This window comes from Crinia signifera, chromosome 6 (genome assembly GCF_055691185.1).
Source record: "Crinia signifera chromosome 6, ASM5569118v1, whole genome shotgun sequence".
Taxonomy (NCBI): domain Eukaryota; kingdom Metazoa; phylum Chordata; class Amphibia; order Anura; family Myobatrachidae; genus Crinia; species Crinia signifera.
This window is the reverse complement of record NC_139222.1, coordinates 144,624,461-144,650,170: the sequence shown is the minus strand read 5'-3', so window position 1 is coordinate 144,650,170 and position 25,710 is coordinate 144,624,461. Positions and strand designations below refer to the sequence as shown.

Sequence of the window (25,710 nt, the reverse complement as noted above, 5' to 3'; positions counted from 1 at the left end):
ATGAATACTATAAGGAAGATGTATGTAGCCATGGGGAGGGAAAGGGGGGAGTAGTTGCCTTACCAGCTTCTGCCATTTCAAAGATTAAGCCACCTAAAAATACAGAAGCTGATTGGATGTTTTGGGCAACCACTTTATCTCTCTCCACTTCTTGATACATCTCCTCCTATATACATACTTAAGACTTTTAGAGGTAAATTTAGTAAACTTCCAAATATGAAAAAGAGGTGATGTTGCCCATTGTAACCAATCAGATTATGTCTGTCATTTTCTAGGATGCAATTGAAATAATCTGATTGGTTGACACTATACTTTTACTTAGGGTAAAACCTGATTCTGGCACTTGGCTAACATTTATAGAAGGTTTTACCCCAAATATAATTAGTGTCACAGACATTACAATTCATTAACACTCTTTGAATAAGTATAAGTATTCATATCACCTTGAGAGAGTGCTTTTCTATTGCATAACTATTGCAATGCCATTGTGGGACAATGGTGAAATAAAGACTAATATCCAAATAAGCAAATCAATGTTTATTTTTAGCGATATGGATTATAAGTAACTTGACTGCATTGCAGAATTACTAACATTTGTTTTTTTTTGGCTGGTTTTACAAAATACGCACTTGAAATATAAAACCTTTTTATGTTTAAATCACATTGGATTCACTTCCAAGTTTCTTTATGTTTTTTTCCTTAATACATGATAAATGACTTGTGTGTGTTCTGCAGAAATTTTGAAATATATGTGGTTGGATATTGCATAACATGCAGCCATACACAGCTGCAGTTAGAGAGGGCAATGTATGCAGGTGTGTGCTTCACCGGGGACTAATTAAAATCAGATAAAACAAAGAACACCGTCTCTGTTCAGAAATCTCCTCTGCATTCATTTATATTCTATTTTAAAATGTTTATCTTCTAATCTGCTTTCCTGCACTGAAATTTACAAAACCTTTCATGGAAACCAGGTATTTCACAAACAAGTGTAATCTTAACCTGTTAAATATATTCCAGATTTAAAAAAAACAATGTAGAGACCTACACGCGGGGAGATGTGGCTGAGCGATCTGAGCAATGCAGATCGCTCAGCACTGCACAGGGATGTGTCAACGATGTGTGATGAACACTTTGTCAGGGCCAGTGTTCTTCGATGAGTTATCGTTATGACCCCTACACATGGAGCGATGAAGGGGAATTTTCTAAGCGATCTAGTCAGATTGCTTAGAAAATGCCTTGAAATCACCCCGTGTGTAGGCCCCATTACAGTTCCCTGCATAGACTCATTTACAACATATGCAGTGTTGGTGTACCCCTAAGAGCCTGTCTATTGTGGTTCATTTTTAGAATTCCCAAAGTCAGGTCTTGCATAGCAGCTCTGCAACTAGAATGGCACATCCACATACCTCCCCTGAACCTCTCCAGTAGGAACACAATGCTCTATTCCTGGACTTCCCTCTTCGTTTTCGATTACCTATATTGAAGCACCTTACTTATCAATTAACCTGTTTAAAATAGTTGATGGCAATCATAAATTAAGAGGAAAGCCCAGGAATAGAGTATTTATTCCCTCCTGCAATGGTTCAAGTTTATTTACTTATTAACAGTTTCTTATATAGCACGTACATATTCCGCAGCGCTTTACAGAGTATAGTTGAACATTCACATCCGCCCCTGCCCGCCTTTTCTTTCTTTCGTTTCTTTTTTACTTCTCATGCTTTAGCAACCCCTTGGATTGAAAATTGTAAACCCGGCCTGAAGCATTGAATACAGTACACTAATTGGAGGTCCATGTACTGAGGTTTCCATATCGACACCCACAAAAAAAAAAAACCTGAAAAGTTTGTGACAACCTTTTCATGTGTTGTCCTTTTCCATGTCAACATTTTGCTTGTGTCAGTCTTTTGTCATTGCCGACCTAGTGCATGTTGATCTTTTGTCAATCTCGATCTAGTGCATGTCAACATTTTGTTGTGGAACTATTGACTGCCTATTTTCTGTGAGCTAATCCACACCCATTTTCCAAGTAAGTGGTACTATTTGCAGCGTGATGATGTATCAAATTATGTTGCCATAACCTCATCTTTTGTATCCTAATTACTGACTTAATCTCTGCCAGTAGAAGATTAAAAGATTATCTAAAGATTACTCAGAAATCTCACAAAACTTTTATTTTTCCCTTGGGTCTAAGCAACTCTTCAAAAAGACCTACAACATGTAATAGGCCACCATGCTATTCCCACATTCTTAAAAATGACCAATTTATAGGTTACTGATAACATGAAGCTGCTGTACAAAACGTATCTTGTGCCAATGCCAGGAGCAATCAGCATTAGACTGGTCTTTGCTGCTCTCTATGCAGTACCAGGCAGCCACAGAAAACCGCATGTTCATCAGACTGCTGGCTATTAAGCTGATTACATCAAAATATATAGGCTTTAAGTTTCCATTCCATTAATAAGTAATTGCAGCAATGCCTGAGGGTGAGTTTGTTTTGGAGAGAATTTGGAGTACGTCAAATCAGATATTGCCAACGAAACCCCTTCAATGCCAATTCATAAAGTGAGCCAAAGAATACCTGGCCCATTCATCCCAAAACAATGTAATACACAAACCCTGTACCATTGCCTAATAATGGAGTAAAATTTATTTTATTTGTATTTTAACCAATGATAAAGTAGATAAAGTACCAGCCAACCAGCTCTTAACTGTCATTTCTCAAACCCATCCTGTAACATGGCAGCTAGGAGCTGAATGGCTGGTCCTTTATTACCCTCCACTTTTTTACTTGTTAATGCTTAATACATTTGATCCAATGTGATGTAAATTAATTTAATTAGTAATGAAGGTTATGTATCATACTGTAGTTTTATTTCAATTACATTTAACATGATTCGTAATAAGTATTCTTCTGATCACAAAATTTTTTGTTATTACATATTTTTTAAACGATATCGCTCAGAAGGGCCATTCTAGATACTGCTCTATAATACTATTTGCGCAAAATGACATGAATTGCAGCAAGATTAAAAAGGGTGGTTTACCACAATACCCCGACAAGAACAATTTGAGGAAAAACTTAATGCTCAAAAGGGCATAGACAGTACCTATAGGATACACAAAAACCATAAGTCTGTCAGTATGTATAGAGCTATCTGTATGTTTGCATGATGGTATATCTATATGTACACACATTTTTATTTAGATCTGTGGTATGAACCCGGACTTGGCCTTTTATTTCTTCCCATTCATTTCCTACGTACTCTTGATCTCCACCTTTTTCTTACCTTTTCTCTATGTCCTCTTATTCTCTCCTTTTTCCACTTGTCTCCTATATCCCTCAGATTTCAATGTGTTTTAATGTGTATTGCGACAATTTGTTCTATGGTTGTTTTGTATAATATATATATATATATATATATATATATATATATATAGATATAGATATAGATATATGAAATTAAATGTCACCAAAATTTTACATTTATTTCACCTAGTAGGTTTAAGATTCCTATCACAGCAAAGTAGCATACCAGTTGTGGAACTCCAGTTTCCTGTGAAATGTAGGCTGACAACAAATTGTGTTTGAGAGATAATTGTTATCTGCTCTCCGTACTGTTTAATCAGATCCCAGCATGGTCTCCTCATACATTAATGCAAGGTTAATAAAATCAGGGGCAGAGTAATCAGATCATAGGCAGGATTGTCTCTAGCCTAGGCTATGTTCTGCGGGAGGAAAGGCTGCGTTGTGCTCCTGCAATCAGACTCCAGTGATTGTAGTAAACACATTTTTGCAGAAAACAAAGATCAGGAGAAAGATGCATACTTCAGCATTTGGGGAGAGTAGTTTAGCACACACAATAAGATATTTTGAAAATGCATTATTCAAGGTAAGAATGAGGTGTACCTTCAAAAAAATGTTTATATTATAGGTAACTGGATAAGTAAAATAACTGATACACACGGTATATTCTGCAGCTTTGACATGTGCTTATTTGTAGGAATGCAGTTAATGAGAATGTTTATTTTTCAGACTGGATTCTTGCATAGTAAATAGCATTTCATGGGTCCTAGCATCGGGTAACTATTTCATAGGTAATATAATTGCTTTAAGATTATGTCCAGATTATCCCCTTACCTTATGTAAATATAAGAGATGCAGAGATTTAGCGTGGCTGACAGGGGTGTGTGCATACAAAAGGTTGAAACCACACTCCCAGGCAATGATCTTTGCCATTTAAAAAGAAGGCCTGATTGACTTTGGTTTCAAATGTCTTGGATATGGGCATATCATGGAATTGATACAGCTATAAAGACAATTTGAGAATGTCAGCTGTATTATTGGATCTAGCATTCACCTACCAATGATAACTGCATTATGTGTATAGTGACGCCCCAGCCGGGAGCAAACTGTTGGTAAATATAAAGTAGCTTGCTTCACCAGAAGTCAGTCTTTGCCTTAGATACGATCACTTGCTTTAAATCAGCATTTCTCAACCAGCATTAAACTCAGAAAACATGGTACAATAAAGTTGAGTGAAGACACTCATTCAGCACGTCAACAACTGAACCAATTAAAATGAGACCAGGTTATTTTATTCTGCTCCCTGACTAAATTATCTTTGTAAATCTACCTTATTATATTGTCCCCATTCTTGTAGCACAGCCTGAGTTCATCTTGTTTGTTATCTATGACCTTCAATTTGATACCCTTGACATAAAGCAGCCATTTACTCTCCTACAGCACAGAACACCGTGCAGCGAACAAACCTTTCCTTCTCCCCCTTATCTGAAATTCTTATCAAATTATTATGACTTGCTTATATTTTCCATGAGCAAAATTCACTGTTACTATTGAATTGTCCATTACAGGATCCAGATGATAGGGTTGACAGTCCATAGGACATCCCATATGGTCGGCAACCTTACCCGAAGCATGGTAAGTGAAGCAAGCCGCAAGGAGAGAGGGGGGCACTAATTTGGGATCCATTTTAAAAAGCTGAAATAGTATGTGGTTTTTACTGCTTCACCTGACTGAGACATGTAAATAAAATGTTGTATTCACAAGAGGAGCGGTTCAAATGAAGATTCACAAGGGTGGACAGAACAAATTTACAGTGGCTTTCTCTAGTTACCAGTGGTGTCCTTAGAGGTGGCACCAACTGCCAGTGAGTCACTTTGGGGTGACAGCTGGTGGAGCTCTCTTTGAATTTTGAACTGTGCTGCAGCCATACTTTTAGATCCCCCACAGCTAACTCTCATCCTTTATTTTTCATAAGGCTAAACTAATGTTATTGTAGGCTGGACTTTTATGGTGATCTTTTAATTTTTCTACAATCCCACAAAAGTAAACGCAGTCCTGAAAAATAGAATGTGGACCCATGGAAAGTGTATAATACATGCATTTCTACAAAATGAACAGCAATATGGTTTTCTGTTTCCTAAGTAAGCCAAACCACACTTTGCGCTTATTAATCACTGTTTTATTAAGCCCTCAAATCAGTAAGCCAGTTATTTCACTTATTTTTTCGTTTTGCAGTCTTTATTTTTCTCCTAATATGATGGCAGCCACGCCATGTCTCTACCAGTCTTTCAGAATATTCCGAATCTTTCATATTTTCATTTTGACATTATAAAGGAACATTATCAACACACTCAGGTAATTGAAGACAAGCCAGCAGTAACTGCAGGCAACTCACGCAAGAATCAAGATATCAAATGTCTTGAACATTTTTGCACAAATTGCAAGTTTACCTGCAGGGACAATTTACAGCATTTGCACATAGTTACTTGTATGTAACTGCATAGTCATCCATAGTTAGTGACAGGTACAGAAACTCACGTTTAAAATACACACCTAAGGGTGGTTTTAGAACATACTGCAGTGAACACATTTTGGGTTATGTATTGTACATGTGTAATAACAACCTTGCTAGTCATCCTCAGTGCTCTATCACTTCCTGTAGCTACTGGGAGGTGTATTGGGTGGATGCACAATTAAAAGAAAAATAAACTATACTTAGGTTTTATGTGTGATTAAATAGACTTTAAGGAATATGAGTATATACAAATTCCCTGAACATTATTTGCAATAACATTTACACAAAGCTAAGTGGATATTGTGTGGGTATGAAAAATGACCAAGGGCCCCTGTACACTATCAGTCCTAATGTCTCTGTATATGTGAAAGTATAAAACAAAATCTAACATTTTGAAAGGAAAATTGAAATATAATTGTAATATTTATAATGTATGGCCAACCATGTGACCAGCTGGTGGTTGGTCATTGTGGCTGTCATGGTAATGGGCCTATATTATTTATGTGGAGTCCGGGAGCTGTAGCTCCATTCACCTATTGTTAATCTCGGCCTTGTAATATATAAGCAGCAATGCATCTAATTTTAGTGCAAAGATAAGGTCAGTGTCAATTACAATTCAGATTTCAATACATTTATAGTCACATGCTTGCAAGATTAGAATGCTCTGGTTGTCTATGCACTATTCTTGCCCATTCCACAGAGGCAGATAGCATGGACTGCAAGCTGAGAGACAGGTGCTTGTTGTCTTACTTGTGTACTGTATATTCTGTTTTATGTATTTGTACACTATGGAGCTGATTCTGAGATGGGAGATATGTTCTTACTTTCTAAGCAATCTAATCAGATATGCCACTTTACTTGGCAAAACCACATTGCACTGCATGTGAGGGAGATTTTAAAAGTGCAGAGATGCAGATTGGAAATGTGCATTTCCCAACTCAGATCTAAATGGCTGTGCAAAATCTACCTATTCAGCATTGTGGGCTATATGCAAAAGCTGACAGTATTTACACTGCGTGCACTCCTTGCATTGCAATCTGGTTTGTCCAGGTGCAAGTTACTTCCTGTCTTTTGCTGTCTTCCCAACTCAGAGTTAGCCCCTACTGTATAATTATATTTTATTTGGTATTTTATTTTTATACATGTATGATATATATTTTTTATGCTATCCTTTCAACTATGTGCAGTCTATAAGAAACTAATTCAGTTTCTACAAATGTTTTACTTACTACCACATAGTTCAGCAGTCATATGTATGGTTGTGCCTCACAGCTACTTACAGAGGTCACTTTGCGGTATATTTGAGCAGCATTCTGGCATTCAGAGTAAGGATATTCAGATGTGGCCATCTCCAACATACACATCCCAAAGGCATAAACATCCACCGCCTCATCATACTTCTCCTCATACATCTCAGGTGCCATAAACTCTGGCGTACCTGTGAATGTTAAACAATAGATCAGGCTGGATGAACTTACTTACACAGGAGAGGATAACATGAGGGCAAATAAACAGTTTGCTGGTATGGTTATCGTTTAGCTTAAAGAAAATAGGCCAGGAAATACACAGGGCTTAGGCTTGAAGATTACATGGATTACTTAGGTACACAAAGTGAAATAAAACCTACTGCACGGTGTAGAAAATGGCTTACAATTTCATCTCTTGCCATTATAGTTATTTAGGTGTAGATAACATTTTTGTGAGTTTAAGCAATTGTAAATGTTTTTATTATGTTTTTATAATATACTAAAAAATGTGCCCTCTCCTCGCTTTCACAGGCCTGCTGCATATTAATATACTACAGGAACCAAAATAATCTGTAACATAGAATTTGACATAGAAACATAGAATTTTCCAGCAGATAAGAACCACTTGGCCCTGTATAATTATATTTTATTTTGTATTTTATCTAGTCTGACCCTTTTGTACAACAAAGTGCAATATTTCCAAAAGTAGCTGTTGTCTATGTACATACCTATTACACTTTTTGCAAATGAGGCACTCTTTAGGGTGGCGAGCCCTAGGTCACCAATCTTTACAAAGCCGGTGGGCCCAGTAATGAAGATATTGTCACATTTAAGGTCGCGGTGAATAATGGGTGGACAGCGGGTGTGGAGAAAGTGCAAACCCTTCAGAATTTGACGGCTCCATCTCTGCAAAACCTTCAGCTTCATTTCCTTGAACCTTTTCAAGTAGCTGGATTAAAAACAAATATTCTGAGATCTTGTATGTAACAAAAAAACCACTTGTAGAACAAACACAAACAAGTCTGGGGGCAGTAGCTGTCTGACCTTTCCCCCTGCTCCCCAGTGATTGGTCTGAGCCATACCATGAATTACTTGCTACATACTGCAGGGCACTGTACTGTAGTTTTAAGGATGGTAATTAAAAAAAAAAAAAGCATTGATTTTTTACATTGGTAACATGACATTGTTTATATAGACTTACGTCTTTAGTGTTCCGGATGTCATGAGCTCAGTCACAAGTACTATGCAGATTTGCCCCTTCACTATAGACTTCCAGGAATCATAAAACCTGACGATGTTTGGATGTTGTAGACCTTTCAACATCTCAACCTCTTCACTAAATCTCTGGCGCTCAGCTTTTGTCAGTTTCCTAGTCTGTAGAAAAGCAGACAAACAATAGATTTCATGAAATGTTATGGATATATATATACACATAAAGATGGACACACACAAACACAGAAATATAACAACGTACATACATACAGTATACACATACATTCATATAGATAGATGTAAAATCCAGCATCAAAGGCATACATTTAGAAGTTATTGCTATCAATGGTAGGGATGCAAATATACCCCAAATCCTTATAATCCAGTTCCTTTCTGCTCATTGAACACACTGTACATTATTTTGTTTATCCCTATATATAGGAATTAGCATATGTTACTATGTTCACTGATGTCTATAGACAGAAATTGCAACAGTAGTAATGAGTACCAATCAGAAGCAACTACATGGGATCCCGACAGCCAGGATTTCTTACCCAACCCAGATTCTACTTTTACTGAGCATCATTTTCCCAGTGCTTCTCTTCTGTTGGCAAAGAAGTAAGTATGGTCTATGGGTGCAGGCTGATCACTGTGGGTCTCCCTGGGTGCAGTTACATCACTGAAGTACTGCTTGATTTATCATAAGAAAATACTTGGATCAAGCCAATTGATAGGCTGCTTCCACCACGTGTAAATTATAGGCGCAAATTAAAAGATAGTTATTGATTTTTTTTTTTCATTATAATTTCTCCATAGACAGCAATGTAGCACACTGCCAACAAACAAACAGTGGCATATTCCCAGGTAGGCACACATAATACTTAGAAAATAGCATAGATACGCAAGCATAGGTTGTCTTATCTGAATACTCCCAGTAAAGGGAGTTTCAATGTCCATAATAATCAAGGATGCTGCTCTTTAAAAATATACATGAATAACAAAGTTTGAATATCTGAAAACTTAGCCTTATTACTGAAAAAGTATAACCTAAAGTAGCAATGGAATGCAAGCACATATTCTGAAGATGCCCCCTGTACACTCTAATTTGATATCTTCATGCTTCAAATTGTAGGTTTCCTCTTAATGAAATTATCTCCAACAGATAATTTGCCTAATGGCATCACCTACTTCAAGACATCCCTTTAACACCAATAGCAAAATTCTTTCAAGTGCTTTAACTGGCTCAGTGAGCTCAGGGACATCTGCCTCAGCCATTAGCATGGTTAATTGTCCATGAAACCAGCAGTGCTTCACTATTTTTAACACACTGCTTGTTGCACCTTGTTATGCGAACATAATTACTAAAGAAAATCATGCACTGCCTGGAAATATGACTTGTTTTCAAGAAACATTAAATTAAGAGAACTTGACTTAAAATAAGTATTTCTGGTACAAGAGTAAGTAGCATGTCAGAAATAGGGCGAGATGTAATAAGCTTGAAAGTGATCAAATGGAGAGCGATAAACCACCAACCAATCAGCTCCCAACTGCCATTTTTTTCAAACACAGACATGACAGTTATGAGCTTATTGCTGGTTTATCACTATCCATTGTATCACTTTTCAAGCTTAGTACATTTGGCCCAATATGTAGTTAAAGGGATTGTCCACCTTCAGACTGTTTTTAGTGTATTGGTGTGAGTGATCATTTTATATATATTTTTTTTATTCTGTATATTTTAGTACTTGTAAACAATGTATGATTACTTGCCTCATTAAAAGGATATACCTTGTTATAGGACATACAGTATACAGCAACATTAATTCGGTTCCTTTTTCTTTTTTTTGTGTGTGTACATTCTGTTGACTGACAACCAATACAAATCAGCGTTGTTCATTTAAAATAGGTTCTTCTTAAAATTATTTAATTACATTTAATTATAATCAGATTCCCCTCCAGCGCCTTGGGTTAAAACCATTTCTACCTCAGTGTGAGTAATCCCAGAAACTTTTACTGAATACATTGCATTATCTTCATTTCATGATTATTTATACGTTTATATATGATATGAGTAAAGTGCCCATACACGGTGCGACAGGGCAGTGCGATAAGATGCACGCTCCCATGCACATCCCATCGCCCAGCACATAAAGTCTGTGTTGCCCGTGCTTTTAGTACTAGATTGCATCGTATCTAGTACAAAAAATCACGATGCTGTAGCACATTGTATGCATTTTGTACTAGATACAATGCAATCTAGTACTAAAAGCACAGAGTTTATCGCACTGTGTATGGGCACCTCTAATATTTGCACCCCCCTTACTTATATGCAGTGTCAGACTGGGTCATAAATGGGGTGCCTCAGGGAAATTTAGTTTTAGGGGCCAATGTGTAGGGGTACGTTCAATCTCCAGAGGGGTGTGGCCAGCCACCACATTGGTGTAAATAAATTATTAGAGAGTGCATGGTTGGGCTCTTTCGTAAATATGTATAGCAATTAGCAAATAATACTAGTGCATGCTTGACAATGTACCAGATTAATAACAGCAATGCAGTATAGTAAATACACCACAGACCTGTGCAGTATAAGGTAACATATGCGACATTTGTAATTCAAGTGCACAGTCTGGATTCTGATACCTGGAGGAGGTGGGGCCTGAAGCACTAGGGCCCACAAGAGGTTTCCCTATACCCCTATGGGCCAGTCCAACTCTGCTTATGTAACTTATATATGTCTCGTTAAAAACATCAGGGAAGGTTAATGGGAAACAGGGAATGATGGCAATAACATAATGCAATATTGTGTAATGACTAAAAATGTCTGTATTGACCGATAATGATACTATACAAAAGTAATAGGATCATTATCAAGCATGTTGGTTAATGTGGCTGGAAGATGATGGAAATGGCATCTAATAGCCTGTGTCAATGAGAAACATATCTACGGAACAAACTAATAGGCCCCAGGGATGCTGGAAGTGTGCAGATTGGAAGAACGTAGTCAAAATGGAAGCTACAGTAATCACGTGGAGATGCCGGATCTGCCCACGTGTAGCCGGCTGAAAACAATACAGTATATTAAATATACTGTAAATGCAAACATCAATAAAATAGGCATAAAAAAGTACAGAAAGTACACTAATTGCCAATGTGAAAGAACAAATATTAAAAGGTCTAAAGTAAAAGTTTTGTAATTGTTATGTGGAAGGCATAATTAGAGATTTAATAGAGAACACACGTTGAAACGATTTCCTTTCTTCTATATATACTGAAGAAGCTGATGGCCAGAAGGACAATTTTTATTGCACAACTGATTTCTCTAAAGCTCACAGTTTACAATTCTGTAAAATAATTAACACATAAAAAAGAGATAATGACAGGGCTGGATTGCTCCTTTGATTAAACTTGCACGTTATTCATGACACATAAATCATCATTAAACATGTTATAACTCAGAGGGAAAAGAAAGGAAGGAAACCATCTAATTACATGGTACTTTACAGAACCGTTCTGTACAACTTCATGTTCTCAGTCACGTTACTACCGCACCCCTAAAGTTCTAAGTCACGTTACTACGCCCCCCTAAAGTATGGCCTTAAGTGTACCCTTAACCCTCACACAGTGGAGTAGCCTTTTTCTTTTGTGAATCAATATTCTCTAATATGCCACAGTGGTGCCACTTGTCCTTAAATTGACAGGCTGAACTATTACAACAAGTGAATCAGCCAGTGGTGTAACAATAAATGATGCATTATCGCTACTTGTGCCATTTCCTTTTGTATACTGGTGAATGCTGATCTGGGAGTTTAGCCTGATCTCTCGGGAGTCTGCAAGTCTCAGAAACTCCTATATAGTATTCACCTATTTTATGAAGGGGAAGCAAAGGCACTATTTTAAATTACAAAGGCTGCGTGTTATTGATCTGCATAATACACAGCCACCATGCTTTTTTTTTTAAACTCCTCTGCAGCAGAAGGGGAGTTGCTCTCTAACTACAAAGGCAAGCACTAAATGATAGACAGCCAGTATTACTGGATTGATGGATGGGCAGAGCCAGTATATCACAGCAACTCAGTTTCAGATTTTTGACCTCTTTCACTAGCAAAATTCTCCATTGTCCTTCAAGTACAGAAAATGATCGTTAAAGACCCCTATGAGCATGCATTATTAATGAAATAGTGTGCACACACTAGATGATATGCACATTAATATTTTTAACATTGTTTGTTATGGTGCATATTGTTTACTATATAGTCTAGTGTGTACTCACCTTAAATTACATAGCAATGTTCAAGGCCTAAAATTGCTGTAAAGACCTTAAACCCTGCCTGTTCGGATCCCAGACTCCTGGTTTAAATCTATTCACTCACTGATTAGACAATTTGTTTGGTTCAGGATCCAAGAAGAGACCCAGGAATGCTTGGTCAACCATGACACGTTCCTACCGAAGTGGGAGCCTTTAGCTCCCAGATATCAAAAACTACTACATGGCAACCATGCTCAGCAGAATGCTGGACCGGATGAGGAGTTGCTATTCTAAGCAGCGGGTGGAACTTGAGGGGCTATACATGCACCAATATCCAGAAATCTTCTTCTGGCTCCCTACCCACACCCAGCTCAGCTCATCCCAGTATTTCCCCTACTGTATCCCTCTGGAAGGTGATGCATCATTGGATGCATATCTCCTCTGAAGTGAGCCCCCTAACCTTCTTCCTAGCTAACCCCCAATTTCCTCAGGGCCTAATCCTGTCCCACTTTTGAAGCTGGGCGTTGGAGGGGCTCCTCTGGGTGGGCCAATTAGCAACTTCCACTGGGGTTAAATTGTTGACAGAAGTCAGGTCTAAATGGGATATCCCACAGTTTGACTTTTGGAAATACTTGCAGATCAGACATTTTCTGATCATAAATCAATGTTTTCGGCGAGTGTCCAGAGAACTAATGGCCTTTGAAAGGCAAGAAGTCCTTACTACGCCACTTAGGCAATGGAGTGCAAGCTGTTATACCCTCCCTGTGGTGATATTCCACAGGATCTCCACTAGGAGATCCTGGTTCTCCAGGATAGATTCCTATACAAATATGGAAAACATCCTCCTAGCCTCAAGGGACAAACTGTTAGATTTCACAACAACATCGTTTTCCTGGTTAGAATATAAGACTTCCAGGGATTATAAAGACTACACTTTATCGACAAGAGACCTAGGCCCGGCTTTCATTCCTTCGCTAAATACTGCCTAATGATCAATTTCCCCTTATTTTCTTCCTTCCCTTCTCTTTTCTGCATTAACACCTTTTCCCCCCTCTCCCCTTCTGTCTTCCCCACTGTGCACTTACTTACTCTCGAAATACATGTGATTTCATTTGCAGATTGTGAATTGCACCAATATATATATATATATATATATATATATATATATATAGTGACATTTTGTTTTTCCCCATGCTCAATATACTACTGTTATGTGGTTCCTTGTTGCTCACTGTGCCGAGTATTTTGACATGTTACATTGACCCCTTGTTTTCTCATTTCTTCTATACTAATAAAAAGATTATAAAAAAAAGAAATTTTTAACCAAATTAAGGTTAATGCACATTTTTAACCAATTACATTTATATCACTTTAATGTTACTTTCTTTTCTATTTAGAGGTGTTTATCTTGTATGTTTAAAACACATGCTAAAAACATTAGTGCAGCAGTAGTGTATAAATAGCCTAACTAGATCAAGGAATAAAATGTTCTGTAGTATGTTCTGTTGTCAAACTCTGAGAGATGTATAATTTTTTTGTTTTCCTTTTAAAGACTTGCAAGTAAAACTATTTCCTTGGAGACGCTATAGAAAAAAACAACAACAGAATTTCTACTTCATTTTCTATTGTGCTCACTTAAGCTCATTGCGTGTAGGAGAAGATTAGATCAAATGTTTATTAAGGAACATTTGAAACAACAAATTTGTTTTTAAAGGGTCCTTTTTCACAATCATTATTGTTGTACATTTTATTTATATTACAAGTGTCAATAGTACAGTATAAGCAGTTTTTGGGACATGAGTCTATTATTTTTTAGGGAGATTTGTCCTTCACTATTAAAATGATGTACTATGACCCTAAAGGTGCCCATACACTACTACGATCACCATCTCAGGTCCGATGCGTATGGGATCGCGAATCATACCCGAGAGAGACAGCAAACACATCCGATTTAGTCTGATTTCTCCCCAATCCGTTGGGATCGGGTGAAATCGGCCCAAATCGGACTAGTATATGGGCACCTTTACCATAGTAAAAAAATATTAAGGTTACAGTACTTTTATTAATTATCTAATTACTATGAGGCTTTCTATGTGTATAGGTGTTAATCAGTCAGTTACACGGATGGTTCAGGTTGGTTTGCAAACGCAAACTCCTTCTTTAATGGAAAAAAACAGGTGCACTGCAGGTGGGGCTGATGTAACATGTGCAGGGAAAGTTACATTTGGGTGAGTTATTTTGTTTCTGTGCAGAGTAAATACTGGCTGCTGTATATTTACACTGCAATATAGAGTTCAGTTTGAACACACCCCACCCTAACCAAATCAAACTCTCTCTACACATGTTACATCTACCCCACTGGCAGTGCACATGGTTTTGCCCATTGCAGAGATTTTGCTGTTGTGAGCCAACCTGAATTAGGCCCTTTGTTGGCTGGACAAACATGGAAACTCTTAATTTGGCAGCATATTTATAAGCTTTCACTTATATTTATGAGTTTACTACATGTGTGTAGGTCTCCTGTGAGTGTAGGTCCTATGTGTGTGTGTGTGTGTGTGTGTATGTTCATGTATGTGTAGTCCGCTCTGTGTATGTAGCTGTAGATCAGCTGTGCGTGTATGCCCAGTGTATTCATATGTGTGTGTGTGTATGTTCATGTATGTGTAGTCCGCTCTGTGTACTGTATGTAGCTGTAGATCAGCTGTGTGTGTATGCCCAGTGTATTCATATGTGTGTATGTTCATGTATGTGTAGTCCGCTCTGTGTATGTAGCTGTAGATCAGCTGTGCGTGTATGCCCAGTGTATGCATATGTGTGTGTTTGTCCACTTAAACTTCCTAAGACAGGAGAGAAAGTGTTTTCATCATACTGGATACCACAAATATGGTGCCGCAGAAGGCTGCCTCATAGCTGTGCAGCTCAACCAAGGGCCGGAGTCGCTGTCATTTGGAGACACAGAGGTCATAGATCTTCCCTCCCACCAATTCTGCTATCAAACACCAGATCTCTTGCGAACAAGATAGATGAGCTGTCTCTGCTAATACAAGATGCAAGGTCGGCCACTGCAAGATCCTCCATCCTATGCTTCACAGAAACCTGGCTGGAAGACCATATTGCCGAATCCTCAGTGACTCTGTCAGGCTCTGTCAGGCTTCAGCCTCTTCAGAGCTCTCAGGCAAATCCAAAGGAGGGGGCATCTGCCTCTACATAAACGACAGGTGATGCACCGATGTAAAGTCCATAATCAAGTCATGCAGCCCCCAACTAGAGACTCTTACCATCAAATGCAAACCTTTTTACTCCCCTTGGGAAATTGCCTCTATTATCCTAGTAGGAGTATACATCCCCCCACAACCAAGTCAAACAGAAGCCCAACTTCAGCTAGCCACTCTGATAACGGACACCAAACTTAGATACCCATACTCACTGTTCATTGTGCTCGGCGACTTCAACTGTGCCAGCCTGAGCCAGGAGCTCCCAAAATACACGCAGCAGGTCACATGCCACACAAGAGAGGAGCAAACGCTAGACCACTGCTACACCACCATAAAGTCTGCATACCGATCCATCCCTCATTCAGCACTGGGTCTCTCTGACCACCTTCTTCCAACATATATCCAGAAGCTAAAGACTGCTAAGCCTGTTATCAAGTCTGTCAAAAACTGGTCAATCGAGGCAAAAACATCCAGCACACGAACAATCAGTACTGGAGACCCCCAAGGATGCATCCTCTCCCCTCTGCTCTTCTATCTCTACATGAATGACTGCACCTCAGCTGAGCAGTCAGTGAAAATCATTAAATTAGCAGACGACACCACTATCATCGGCCTAATCAAGGATGGTGACGAGACCGTGTACAGGCGTGTAGTGGAGAAGCTGATACAGTGGTGCAGCAGCAATAACCTCGATCTAAACCCCACCAAAACAGTTGAGATGGTGGTCGACTACAGGAAAAAAAAACAAATGCACTGGTCCTGCTAACAATAGCCAACACAGTGGTGTCACGGGTTGAATCCTTCAAATTCCTAGGAACAACCATGTCCAGCGACCTAAGATGGGGATTAAACATAACCACAAATATCAAAAAGGCCCAACAGCGCCTGTTCTTCCTGAGGCAAATCAGAAAATTAAACATCCCACAGGAGCTGCTGTGCGTATTCTACACTGCCATTGTGGAATCTGTCTTATGTTCCTCGATCACAATCTGGTACGGTGGTGCAAGCGAGAATGACAAACAAAAACTGCAGAGGGTAGTGAAGACTGCGGAAAGGATCATAGAGACCAACCTCCCCCCGATAAGGGATCTGTTATCATCCAGGGTAAGGAAACACGCTGAGAAGATCGCGAAGGACAAGCTGCATCCCGAAGGACAACCTGTTCAACATCCTACCATCCGGAAGACAGTTAAGGTCTGTCCCCGCCAAAACATCCAGATCCGCAAGAAGCTTCTTTCAGTTAGCCGTCCATCACCTGAATAATCCAATCAAAGCGAATGTAATCCCAATATCAACATCCAAACAATGTGACCCTACTTGGCGACCTATCCACCATAGTCGTAGCTAGAAATGGAATGCATGTAATGTCTTAATGTAATGTATGTAATGTCCCCCCCCCCCCTTATCACTGTTTGATGCTGCACCATAATCCACAAAACATTCTTAGTGTATGCAAGCATGCATGGCCAATAAAGTTGATTCTACTCTATTCTATCATGAGGGCTAAGACGTTTATAAGGTATATAAACTATCCATGGGGCCCATGGTGGTTTTAATCCATTACTAATAGCAGACACTTTTGTAGTAATTGGACATATTTGCTTGCTATGAGAATTTGTTGTACGTTGTATCAACTATATGTAATACTAATAAACCAAATTACATATCAGAGGCTTGTTGTTTGTTTAGAGTGGATATATCTGCATTAGATGTTATTAAGTTTCTAAGCACAAAGTTTCCATCATACTAATCCCAAGCAGGAAAATGATGCTCTTATGAAGCAATCAATGTCAGCGCAGTATAAATCCAATACAATCAATCTCATTCAGTATGACTTGTCCCCAAAACTCTTTGTCAATTGTCCAATGCAATGAGGTAAATGGCGACAAACAACCTCTGTCAACAGTATGCAATGAAAGTTTCCACGGCCTTGTTACACAACTCTACTACATAGACCTCATTGTGACTATGTCCAAAACGATTGGAATACTGTGTTCTTTTGGAAGAGGTATCATGAGGCACCTAGGTGACAGCCAGGAGCCAGTATAGCTGCCAGGAGGCAACCAATTGGATCTTGTTCTGGGTACATCTCCCTGCTCTCAATGGTTCATCAGATCATTTTCCATGGAAATGCCTGCCAATGCCGTAGCTCAGTACTGGGTGGAATAAAGCAAGGACAATGCATTCTTGCCAAAAGGCGTAGGAAAATTAAAGGAAACCTGTGAAAATGTTCCACTATATTTTTGTATTTGTTTTTGTTTTAGCTTCTAACACCAATTCCCCCATTGAGAGGAGAAATAGCATTCTTTCAGCATCAACACAGAGTCGGGCAGACGGTATACGTCATGCTTGCCTGAGCTGGAATTTTCCCTACCGCTTAACTATCCTGCTATTCGGCAAATAGAAAAACAAAATGGGACAGTATTGTTGTTACTTATGACACAGTACATAAAGAATAAAACTCATGAATAGAACTTATAAAATAAAACGTAAATCAACAATTAATAAATACATATCACCAAGTATGCTGTTGATTGGTTGAAACCTGTCATTTTTTTATGCATTTGTGTATAAACTACTGCTATTAATGTAATTTACATGTGTGCCAGGCACTGAGGTCTTTAGAGGACCTTAATGCACCTGACTATCAAACACATTTAGGGGCAGATTTATTAAGCTTGGAGAAGAGATAAACTGGAGATAAAGCGGAGAAAAGGTACAAGGAGATAAAGCACCAGCCAATCAACTCCCAACTGTCTTTTTCAAACACTGCTGATTGGCTGGTGCTTTATCTCCTTTTACCTTTTCTCCGCTTTATCTCCAGTTTATCTCTTCTCCAAGCTTAATAAATCTGCCCCTTTATTTCTGGTTAGCAGTCTCCTGATAGATGGGAGTTCTACTAAAAATGGGCTGTTGCTATAGGCAACCAATCAGAATCTACTGCTTATTTAGCACCTTCTAGAAGATAAAAGATAGAATCTGATTGATTGCCTGTAGCGACATTCCATCTTCAATAGAACTCTCATCTTACTAAATAAACCTCAATGTGCCAGTGGATACGTCCTGTCACTTAATGCAGTGTCTCCTCCTATGCACAACGTAATGCATGCAGCGCTGTGTCTACTTCTGTCCCCATAAGTGCTTCACAAGCGTCACAAATACAACTTTGTGCCATTTAAACAACTGTTAACTACATTATCTAATATGATGGAGGCAGAACTTATTAGGAACGTCCATGATTGGTTTGGGAGGTTGTGTGAGAAGTGCATTAAAGTAGTGCTGAATATTAACTTATATCTGGAAAGTAATTAACAACTGTACAACTATTAAAAGAATCATGAAGTATTCCAACTGTTCAGTGTTACACAGTAAATAATCACTCTGTGCTCTATTCATTGGCATCCAGCAGAGGACATTATGTCCTCACTAGACGAAAATGTATAATCTTCCAATCAATGAGCAGTGTGATCTCATGCCCCTCCCCTTTGCAAGAGACATACATCTCCCATGGGTTTGTAAGCACATATGGAATATTGAGTTTAATACAAGGTTTTGGTTAATCTTCAGGAATAATAAACCATGAGAAAATTAGGGCTGTAGTTGGTAGAGACTAAATTTACTTTTCCACAAATGTTCAGTAATCCATTTGAGTATAATGAACCCTTACAGTAAAATATTCCTCTGCATTTATTAATCATAGTGGTCAACTCTGAGCTCTGGCATTGATATATTCATTTTTGTCATAATACGGTGAAATGCAGCAGGCTGTGCTTCCTAGTGAGTTTACAGAATACACCACATTTCCAAAAATATTGCTTTTATGATAAAAGGGCAGCATGGGGGGGGGGGGCAATACTGCATCACATAGATAGATGCACAACTAATGTACCTTGCAAATAATGCCCTTGTGCCACCCAACTAGAGCCATCATTCTATACATATTGCCACCATCATATTGTTCCATCATGACCACACTTAGGCGATGATGCAAATATAATAGAAAAAGTGGCATGAATCGGTCTAAAAATAGAATGGACACAAAAATGTCATATTTCTGCACATAGGATATGCAGGGCAAGCTAAATCAGCATAGGCACTATGGGCTGTTATTCAGATGCGGTTGCTTTACAGTACTAGTTGGACCAGTTCTGTGCATGAGCGAAAGGCTCCTGCGGCATAGGATGCAGGCCAGCACCAGAATCATGTCATTAATTGACAGCCTGATGCAGTTTGGAGGGTGGCATGGGCTCGGTTTGAAAAAAATGTTGCCACCATTTAGGGGGTGGGAAGATGCCTGTATCGTCATGGTAGGATGGAGTTGATCTGGCATCTTCATCTTCAGTTTGAATTTTAGCATGGGTGCCGCAAACCATCCAATGGGTGCTTTAAACCAATACTGCATCCTAGAATGCAGGTTGAATCAGTACTGCAGCAGTAATAGATGCCAACTATTGCATTATCTTACAGTGCTATCACTGCCAAGGTACAGTGACCTCACCAGAAGACACCCAATATACACCACATTTGTTTCAAGACATCCTCATCAGCAGGTATTTGCACCTACCCCACAACATGTGTAAAAGATATGCCTCCAAACAGATGTATATGCACATAATATGCCTCCAATCAGATGCATTTGCATGACAACTCTATTACTAACCAATGGGAGAACACCCCTTCACACTACATTGCACAAAAGGTTGCAGTCATAATGCATCTCTGAAATCATGCAGTGAAAACATATCCAAAGCAGGCTATGCTATGCTCACTCTGCATCAGCCCCTTCAATACATTTTAGGCTGGTTGTTTGTTACAGCCTAAGGTATTATAACCCTTTAAGTGCTAACATCTCTGTGAGCGATGTTCAAAATATCCCCTAAAAATGCCAGCATCACTCACATTTGTTATATAAATACAAATAAAAAATGTTGCATACAAAAAAATATTATATTTCCTATATAAGGTAAACAGTACAGGTCATTATAATGAATAAAAAGGTTTGCTTGCCAATTTTCACACCTATTTTTATCACATTCACTTGGCACTCAAAAGGTTAAGGACTCCCCAAAGTCTACACTCAGAATGTGGAAATAAGTCATTAGATACATTTTTCTGTGAAAAACAAACAAAAATAACACATTACAGCTGGAGTTCTAAGTGGAATTGACAAATCTAGATTAGGTTGAAGTCAATGGAAATATCATCAATTCAGAAAGAAGAGTACGTATCTTTATATACAAGAACAACCATTTTAAATGCTTCCATCTAGGAACCTGGTGTTAGTGTGACCCTCTGTACTAATCCCTCCCTCCCCCCACCTTTGCACCAAATAAGAGCCTTAAGTACAAAGTGTATAGACCTGAAGCAAATGCTGTATTGTACTCATATGAAATACACTGGTAAATAAGAAGTTTTGACTCCCTAAGCTCTACCACAACCCTGAGTCAACAACCAGGGAACATAAAGGGATGAATGTGCAGTACTGCTAATATACAGTCTGAGCCAAGGAGAAGGGTTTAGATCTCATCCTGTCTATCAATGGATCATGGAGCCAAATTACACAAACTGTAGATAGATCGCCAGAGCAGTGCACCCGTTGGGAGCATTTCTGTATAGTGTGAGCGCTACTGAAGTGATGCAGGCAGGGCAGAGATCACAGGAAGGGTGTGTATTCATAACACCTCTCTGGTAAGAATCTTTATAATACAACTCAGTGCTAAGACATCTTGCATTGCTGCACTAAGTGGTAATACCTGATGTCACATAGCACTGCAAAAATGGGCAACAGATTATATATGACCCTAAATTCACTATCACTCATACACTAGAACGCATTTAATAAGAATCTAATTAACTCACCAGTACGCCAACCAAAGGTTGATATGCATTGGGTTGACCACTGAAGGTTGACTGGCTTAGGCCAACACCTGAAATAGCTCGACATGGATGAAAGGTCGACACAAGCATTAGGTCCACAATGGCTAGGTGGAAAGTCAAAAGGTCAACATGGTTTTTTTTTTTTCATTTTTGCCTGAATGTCGACATGTACACCGTATTGGTGCACCATGTCCTCTCGCATGGCTTGCCATGCTTCGGGCACAGTGCCTCACTACACTCAGCACACTATTCTATTCTCCCGTCACCTAGTGGCTGGTAGGCAGTAATACCATCTGTCGGCACACGTAGGCTCACAAAAAGTGAAATACCCATGACAACCTTTTGACTGTTGACCTAGCCATTGTTGACCTAATGCTTGTGAAGACCTTCCATCCATGGCCTTGACATGTCTACCTATTTCAGGTGTCGACCTAAGCCAGTGGTAGCCAACCCTAGCCCTCGAGAGCTACCAACAGTTAACATTTTCCAGACAACCTAGCTGCTGCACAGCTGCACTCATTAATCACTGACACATTTTAAAAGATCCACAGGTGGAGCTAATGAGCTCACTTGTGATTCTGTTAGGAGACCTGCAAAACATGCACTGTTGGTAGCTCTCGAGGACTGGAGTTGGCTACCCCAGACCGAAGCCATGTCGACCTTCAGTGGTTGATCCAATGCATGTACAACCTTTGGGGTGTCAACCTAATGACAGATAGATAGATAGATAGATAGATAGATAGATAGATAAGAAGACCGACAGACAGATAGATGTATAGTTATTTTGGGTTCTAATGATGTTTAAGGAAAAATATACTGTTTTGCATTAATGATGTATTCAATAGCTTACTAAACTGCATATAAGGTATTTGCATGACATATTTCCTTTAATAAAAAGCAGATAAAGTATTTGTACAGTACACCATACCCAGATCCAGACACAACTCTGTAAAATGTGTTGCTACAACTAAAAGGTCTGAGTGTTAAAAACTTTTGTGCATTGGAATTCTGACACATCACTAATAAGAAACTCTACTACAACATTTATAAAAGTCGGGGCCTCTGGCCTTCTTACTTTATTGTCCCACCCACCTTTTGCTAAGCCGAAAAATTGATTCTGATTTATTTTGTTTGTTTTTTATTTAAATTAATCTGGATGAATTCTTGCAATTTGGGCTGGCCAGTTGGGTTGACCCTTCTACCCCCCCCCCCCCCCTTCTCCTACACTTACTTCTCGTTTTCTTTTTTTTCCTCCTTCTTCTTCACCTGATAATTATTTATCTTTCTTCTAGTCTCTGTTTAAGTTTAGCTAATCTTAGTTTGTGGCTTTATGCCCTTTAAACATTTTTTCTTTTCCCTTTAACAAAAAAAACTCCAAAATGAGATGACACACTGGAGTTTTGTTATGCAAATTGTTCTGTTAATGTTTTTTTTGTTGTTGTTGTTTCTGAACAAATGATTTCTGAACAAATTATTTAATATTGTTCTGAATTTTCTTGTTACAAAAGTTTTCAGTGCAACATACTTATGCTGTGTACACACGGTGAGATTCCCTTGCTATTCGACTTATGCTGTGTACACACGGTCCGATTTCCTTTCCGATGTTGATGATATAGTCAACATCGGATCGGCATCGGATCGGAATCGTATGCAGATCGCAAGGGTTTTAACGCGCGTTCACGTATCGGAAGCCAGAAAGTCTTGGCTGCCTTGTCTATATAGTGCAGATCTGCACTATATAGTCAAGATAGGATGCAAATCGGATGTGCCTTAAGATCCTCTCCACGATCCTATCTGATCGGATTGTGGATAGGATCTTAAGGCACATCTACCGTGTGTACACACCATTAGATTCGAGTGCTATGCAATCTTTGCTAAGACTGTACTATTTACATACAATTCATGCTATCTACATTCGATTTGTACTATATAGTCATTGCTGCCCTGTCTATCTGGGTTTCGATTTGTGCTGCCACGGGAGCGCGCAACGGGGTCGCAAGGTAAAAATCTGTGCGATCTGCATACGATCTGCTTGCGATACCGATGCGATTTTGACTATATAGTCAAAATCTCATACTGATTGTTCCCGTGTGTACACACCATAAGACCTCTGTGTAAGTCTTTATATGGTTAAATTTATGTTCTGGTCATCTTACTAATAAAATGTATTAAAAAAAAAACACTACCGTGCATTAGTTTTAAAGTGCATTCACACTGGGTATTTTTTTCCCAACGTGTATGACAGCAATGAAGGGGGAAATCGCTGGGCTGAAAATCGCTTGTCCAAGCGATTTTTCCCGAAGTTGACTGTGTTTCATGGCAGGAGCCTTCCACTGGTAATACCAGCAGATGAGTGGTGATGTGTGAGCGCATCAGCCGAGTGGAGAGCTGAGTTGCAGTAACAAATAATAATATATTATTTAATTCTTACATATGTCTATTGCATACTCTAATAGGAGCTGAATAAGCTATAACACAATGAGGAGCCAGATAAGCAGATACACTTAGAAGAGCAGGGTAAGCTATTACACTCAGAAGAGCTGGGCAAGTAATTAAAGTCAGAGGAGCTGGATAAACTATTACACGTAGAGGAGCTGTATACCCTATTGCACTCAGAGGGACTGAATAAACCATTACACTCAGAGCAGCTGGATAAACCATTACATACAGTGGTGCTGGATAAACACTCAGAGGAGCTGGACAAGCTATTACACACAGATTAGCAGGATAAGATATTAAACACAGAGAATCTGGATAATCTATTACACTTTAAAGAGCTATATACATTATTACACTCATAGTAGCTGGATAAGCATTTACACTCTGTGGATCTGGATAAGCCTTTACACTCAGAGGAGCTGGATAAATTATTAGACTCATAGGGGGAAATTTACTAAAGGAAATTTGTAAAAATAGGTGTAAAAACAGGTGTATTTGTATCCAGAAATACACTTATTTTTGACATTTACTATCCCGAAAATACGGCAATTCATATTCGTATTGATAGCACATCAATACGACTACGAATTGCTGTATTTTTGGGATAGTAAATGTCAAAAATAAGTGTATTTCTGGATAAAAATACACCTATTTTTACACCTATTTTTGACAAATTTCCTTTAGTAAATTTCCCCCATAATAGCAGGACAAGCCATTTATATAAAATATTACACTCAAGAGGAGCTGGATACCCTTTTACAATTAGAGTAGCTGTATAATCTACTACACTCAGAGGAGCTGGATAAGCCATTAAACTCAGAGGGGCTGGATATGCCAGTACATTCAGAGATGCTGGGTATGCCAGTACATTCAGAGGAGCTGGGTATTCCAGTACATTCAGAGGTGCTGGGTATGCCATTACACTCAGAGGTGCTGCCGCTGGGTATGCCATTACACTCAGAGGAGCTGAGTAAGCCTTTAAGTTAAGAGGAGATGGAAAAGCCATTACTGTACATTAGAGTTGCTTGATAAACGATTACATTCCAAGGAGCTGGATACCTTTTTAAAGAATAGGAAGGAAAAAAATTGTAATCTCCGCGGGGGACGCGCTTCTACCTGGGTTTTTCTGCTAGTGGAGATGCTCCCTGTCAAATAACCCAGTTTGGATTCCCCGGCAATCCTACCCAGGGTTATTTGACTAGCAATGTCAAAATCTTCACTGATTGGTGCTGCTGGGGTGCTGGTGAGTGATGTCATTACTCAGAACCCCGCAGACAGCGCACATGGTATGGAGGACAGCGTTCTGTGCAAAAAAAAAAATTAAAATAAATTTTTACAAAAAAATGGGGATTGTGTAAATAGGCCCCATAGTGTTGCACGTTACCTATTCAAATCTTTATTTCGCCTGTAAGAACTTATGTGCGTGAATTGAGTCCTCTTCATAGATACTTAAGGATGAACATTCATAATAAATTATGTTTTGGGACTAATACTGGCTTCATAGTTTTGTGGACCATATCTGAAGAATATCTATCAGAGGTCACATTATAATGCGTGGCGAGACTGCGCTTAAAGTACAATAAAGTAATTTTCAGTTAATAATATATAAATTATAACCAAATGTGAGTACATGGAACTGCAAGATGTCTACT

The 25,710-nt window shown here is 38.8% G+C and overlaps 1 protein-coding gene across 2 annotated transcripts in view; it reads right to left on the bottom strand.

The window, feature by feature from the left end:
* The window catches only part of WNK4 (WNK lysine deficient protein kinase 4), a 176,940-nt gene that overhangs the window by 57,733 nt on the left and 93,497 nt on the right, over nucleotides 1-25,710 (bottom strand). Inside the window, exons 2-4 of one of the 2 annotated variants that reach the window (XM_083147518.1) lie at nucleotides 8,271-8,443; nucleotides 7,798-8,018; nucleotides 7,103-7,260 (exon numbers count right to left, since the gene is read on the bottom strand). The exons of the other annotated variant lie outside the window; for it this stretch is intronic. Of the exons in view, the coding sequence (XP_083003644.1) occupies nucleotides 7,103-7,260; nucleotides 7,798-8,018; nucleotides 8,271-8,443 (552 nt within the window). The remainder of the gene's footprint in view (nucleotides 1-7,102; nucleotides 7,261-7,797; nucleotides 8,019-8,270; nucleotides 8,444-25,710) is intronic. 2 annotated transcript variants of the gene reach the window in all.